Source organism: Eurytemora carolleeae, unplaced genomic scaffold (assembly GCF_000591075.1).
Source record: "Eurytemora carolleeae unplaced genomic scaffold, Eaff_2.0 scaffold359, whole genome shotgun sequence".
In the NCBI taxonomy this organism is placed as follows: domain Eukaryota; kingdom Metazoa; phylum Arthropoda; class Copepoda; order Calanoida; family Temoridae; genus Eurytemora; species Eurytemora carolleeae.
In genome coordinates this window covers 181,648-186,683 of record NW_019396374.1, presented here as the reverse complement: position 1 = coordinate 186,683, position 5,036 = coordinate 181,648, and the positions used below count along the sequence as shown (strand labels likewise).

At 33.0% G+C, this 5,036-nt stretch overlaps 1 protein-coding gene across 1 annotated transcript in view; it reads right to left on the bottom strand.

The window, feature by feature from the left end:
* LOC111701977 (mucin-5AC) overlaps positions 1–2,737 on the bottom strand; it is a 13,326-nt gene extending 10,589 nt beyond the window's left edge. Inside the window, exons 1-3 of the mRNA XM_023473485.1 lie at positions 2,636–2,737; positions 1,613–2,144; positions 946–994 (exon numbers count right to left, since the gene is read on the bottom strand). Of these exons, the coding sequence (XP_023329253.1) occupies positions 946–994; positions 1,613–1,762 (199 nt within the window). The 5' untranslated portion in view covers positions 1,763–2,144; positions 2,636–2,737. The remainder of the gene's footprint in view (positions 1–945; positions 995–1,612; positions 2,145–2,635) is intronic.
* Positions 2,738–5,036: the final 2,299 nt, after the last annotated feature.

Below are 5,036 nucleotides of genomic sequence, written 5' to 3'. Positions count from 1 at the left end.
TTTCAACATTTATTCAATAATTTATTTTTCAATTCCCCACTACCCTCACTACCACCGACAAGTTGAAACTTTTTTATCAACATTTATTCAAGAATTTATTTTCAATTCCCCACTACCCTGAGTTCTACCATTTATATACAAATCAATACACATCTTTATTTTTAAAATTTAAATTATTACTACTTTTACTACCTTCTATTTACCTCACATAAAGCTAATGTGAAAAATAAGGCATTTTATACATACAGCCCTATATTTCCCTATATTTCCTTAATGTGGTAAAAATCTATAAAATTTAATACATTTTTGGAAATCCCTTGGACTCTGTAAATAAAATTTGCAAAAAAAAAGATAAATTTACAAAATTTCAAATATTTATTGCAAAATCACTTACTTAGCGAAAAAAAATGTGCAAAAACACAATACATTATTGGACCAGGCAAATTCAAAATTGTAGAAATATTTGCAAAATTTTCAAAACATACAGATCAAAAATCCATGCAAAAATTCTTCGTAAACCTCTTGATCTTTTAAATAACGAATTTACACCAATCAGAGTGCAAAAAAGTAGGGATAAGTAAATTTGAGATTAAGGCGCGCGAGTAATGAATTCCTGTGTTTTATGTGCTTTACCACAATACTGTACAGTCCTGTTTTATGTGCTTTACCACAATACTGTACAGTCCTGTTTTATGTGCTTTACCACAATACTGTACATTTCTGTTATATGTGCTTTACCACAATACTGTACAGGTCTGTTTTAGTTTATAACAAAATGTCGGCAAAAAACAATAAAAAAATAGTAATAATGAAACTTTAATTTGGATTCGGCAAAATATCAGATTAGGTCTAGAATCATTCCACTTCTTAATATAGTTAGATGTTTATTTCTTAATTTTTTAAATAATTTATTCAAATAATTAAAATAGTTATCATAATAGAAACCTGATGTTAAAGTTGAGAAAGGTTTTGTGTCTTTATTTCCATCCTGTCCCTAAACAAATCAAATTTAAATCTAAAATATATTTAAAGATATGTTTGATTAGATTTTTACTAGAATTATTAAAATTGATTATTTAAATTAACCAAGAAGAAAGAGAGGTGAGAGTGGCCGCATACATACTTTTGCTCCTGTATAAGGGAAACAGTTGCCTCCCCCTTCAAGTTATAAATATAAAAATTTTCAAGGCAAAAACAACACGGGAAATTTACTCATTCATTAAAAACAGAATTTGAAAAAAAAAAACAATTTAACCTAACTTAACCTAACTTAGTGTCCTGGGATACTGAGGTAGAGTAAAAATTTTTAATTATCGAGAAATAACAACAACAACAACAACAACAACAACAACAACAACAAAAACAACAACAACAACAACAACAACAACAACAAAAACAACAACAACAACAACAATAGCAACAACAACAATAACAACAACAACAACAACAACTCCAACAACAACAACAATAACAACAACAACAACATTTTCAAGTAAAATTCAATCTGTTCAAGTAAACTTCGAACCATAGTAAAAATTAAGAATTAAACTAAATAAAGTATTCCACAAGAGTGGCAGTCTGCCAGACAGTGTTTAGTTTAACTAGTACTAACCTTGAGTAAAACCTTGGTGATCTTTTTCTTCTCCTTCTCTTCTCTCCCCTCTCCTTGCTCCTCCCTTCCCTCCTCTTCCCTCCTCCCTCCATTCCTTCCTCCCTCCAATCCATATTCTGCTAGGTCTAGCTTTCTCTTCTTAGGCAGCATTATTTGCTGAACACAGTTTGATAACTTCCAGTCATTTTATCCTAGAACTGAGTAGAGGACAGTACTCCTGGTGTATAGTGAGTACTAGAGGCCCAGTAGAGGCCAGCCTTAGGCCTCCCTCTCAATACTATATGCACTGTGTAGAGTCTATATTACACCTCAACCGTGTAGAGTCTAGAACCTCGGTAATACATGAGATATTTATCGTTCATCTTTTTCATATTGATGATGTCATTTTGCTTTTAGGGAAACTGAAATTAGGAGGAGGGGGGGGGAGGTGATTTTTGGGAATCCAAATTCTTAATGTTTTTAGGAGGTCAGAGGCTTTCTACTGACATTGAAACTTCATTCATCCGATACAGCAGACAGACACAGCTCTCACCTGCAGACAAACAAACAGCTTTCATATTTTGCTTTCTCTCCCACCAGATAGATTTATCATACTTTATCTATCTACTGTCTACTATCTACTATCTACTATCTACTATCTACTATCTACTATCTACTATCTACTATCTACTATCTACTATCTACATTATCTACTGCCTACTATCTACTATCTACAATCTACTATCTACATTATCTACTATCTACTAACTACTATCTACTATCTACTATCTACCATCTAATATCTAATATCTACTATCTACTATCTACTATCTACTATCTATTATCTACTATCTACTATCTACTATCTACTATCTACTATCTACACTATCTACTATCTTCTATCTACTATCTACTATCACCTATCTACTATCTACTATCTACTGTCTACTGTCTACTATCTACTATCACCTATCTACTATCTACTACATATATCTTATTATTACTACATCATTGTTTTTGTATAAGAATAAGGTTAAATGTAACCTGAAAGTGGTAATCTCCTAGTTAAGAATATGTACTCTTTAACCTTTATCAACTAGAGTAGACATTTTTACAAATCTGAATTAATTTCTTTTTTGTTTAAAGTCTTCAATCTTTATCTCAAGAGCTATGACGTTAAAATACTAGTTTTGCTAAGAATTAACTATTTTCCTATTGTTTTCTCTTAATTAGACTTAAAAACTATGCAAAGAGAGTAATGGGGTGGTTAATATTCTACATTGACGTATGAGGACAGCTTTTTGAACTTTTATTGAAAACAATAATAAATAATGTACAGCAATCGGCGTATCTATGAATACAATGAAGACGACTTCTTATTTAAATTTTTGACTTCTACCAAACTTTTATGAAAACTATAAGAGAAGCTGTCAATCAACAGCTTGTCTGTGTAAACTTGTAAAAACCTTGTTAGAAATCATAACTTTATTGGAAAAGTCGTCTTCTTAGTATTATTATAAACGCCGACCCATGTAAAAAAGGTCGGGATTCCTGAGCAATCAAAGTTCACTTTACTGTAGATTAAAATTGTGTATTTAGGCACAAGATTCAGAATTTTTCACAATACTCCTTCAAAACAATGGCTAGAAACAAGCGCTAAGCTTCTTTAAAATATTTAAATCAAGGGCTACAAAAATGTAAATGGATGATTGATTGTGAGTGTTTGATGGTGATATCGTTGTTAATTTTTTTCCAGTGTTTCTGTAAATCACTTTTCTGGGTAACCCCAAATAAAAAAATAATCACGTTAAAAAATTATGCATATCTCATTCTTTCTTAATCAGACAAAGATATTGTGAATAGGACATGCCACTCAATAGATGGAATAACGTCATCAGCAACCTGTCCCTTTAAACATAACGCATTGACGTACTTATTCTCATAGGCTTAACAGTAAAGCACTGTTCTTGATCTTACACTGTACACTGTAGACTCTGTACACTGTAGACTCTGTACACTGTAGACTCTGTACACTGTAGACTCTGTACATTGTAGACTCTGTACACTGTAGACTCTGNTAGACTGTAGACTGTAGACTGTAGACTGTAGACTGTAGACTGTAGACTGTAGACTGTAGACTGTAGACTGTAGACTGTAGACTGTAGACTGTAGACTGTAGACTGTAGACTGTAGACTGTAGACTGTAGACTGTAGACTGTAGACTGTAGACTGTAGACTGTAGACTGTAGACTGTAGACTGTAGACTGTAGACTGTAGACTGTAGACTGTAGACTGTAGACTGTAGACTGTAGACTGTAGACTGTAGACTGTAGACTGTAGACTGTAGACTGTAGACTGTAGACTGTAGACTGTAGACTGTAGACTGTAGACTGTAGACTGTAGACTGTAGACTGTAGACTGTAGACTGTAGACTGTAGACTGTAGACTGTAGACTGTAGACTGTAGACTGTAGACTGTAGACTGTAGACTGTAGACTGTAGACTGTAGACTGTAGACTGTAGACTGTAGACTGTAGACTGTAGACTGTAGACTGTAGACTGTAGACTGTAGACTGTAGACTGTAGACTGTAGACTGTAGACTGTAGACTGTAGACTGTAGACTGTAGACTGTAGACTGTAGACTGTAGACTGTAGACTGTAGACTGTAGACTGTAGACTGTAGACTGTAGACTGTAGACTGTAGACTGTACACTGTAGACTGTAGACTGTACACTGTACACTGTAGACTGTACACTGTAGACTGTACACTGTAGACTGTTCACTGTATACTGTACACTGTAGACTGTACACTATATACTGTGTACAGCTGTATAATGAATATGAAAGAAGGAAACTGAGTACTGAACGTATAACGTCAACTAAAAGATACTCTAGTCTAGGCACCACCACTAGCTCTGAAAGGTGTCCTAAAAATATTATTCTAAATGTGCTCGTCATTTATTCCATGATCAAAAATATCCTAATTATAAAAAAAATAAAACGGAATTTTTTTTGTTAATTGTATATTTTTTGGAGCAAAAGTCAGCTGATCAGGGCAGGCTAGGACTAAGGCAGTAACAGGGCTAAATATAATCAAATATTGAAAAATTCAAATTTTATAAAAATCTACCGGATTTGCGCGTTAAAAAAAACTTTTTCACTTTTTTGTAAAAAAGTATTTTAGCATATAGTAAGAGATAGTAATACAGTGAACTAGACATAGTGAAATATTTTCAGATAGATAGATAGTTAGAAAGATAGTGAGATGGATAGATAGATTTTTAGTAATTCATATTTATTTCATCAGAAAGATTTGACAAAGGAAACATATGAAATGTAACAGATATATGACAGATGAAAATAAACAGCTGACAGCTGAATTTGACAGTTTTAAGTAGCTTTATGGTCCCCCACTACTCTGTTGCTATGCTGACATCTACCTTAC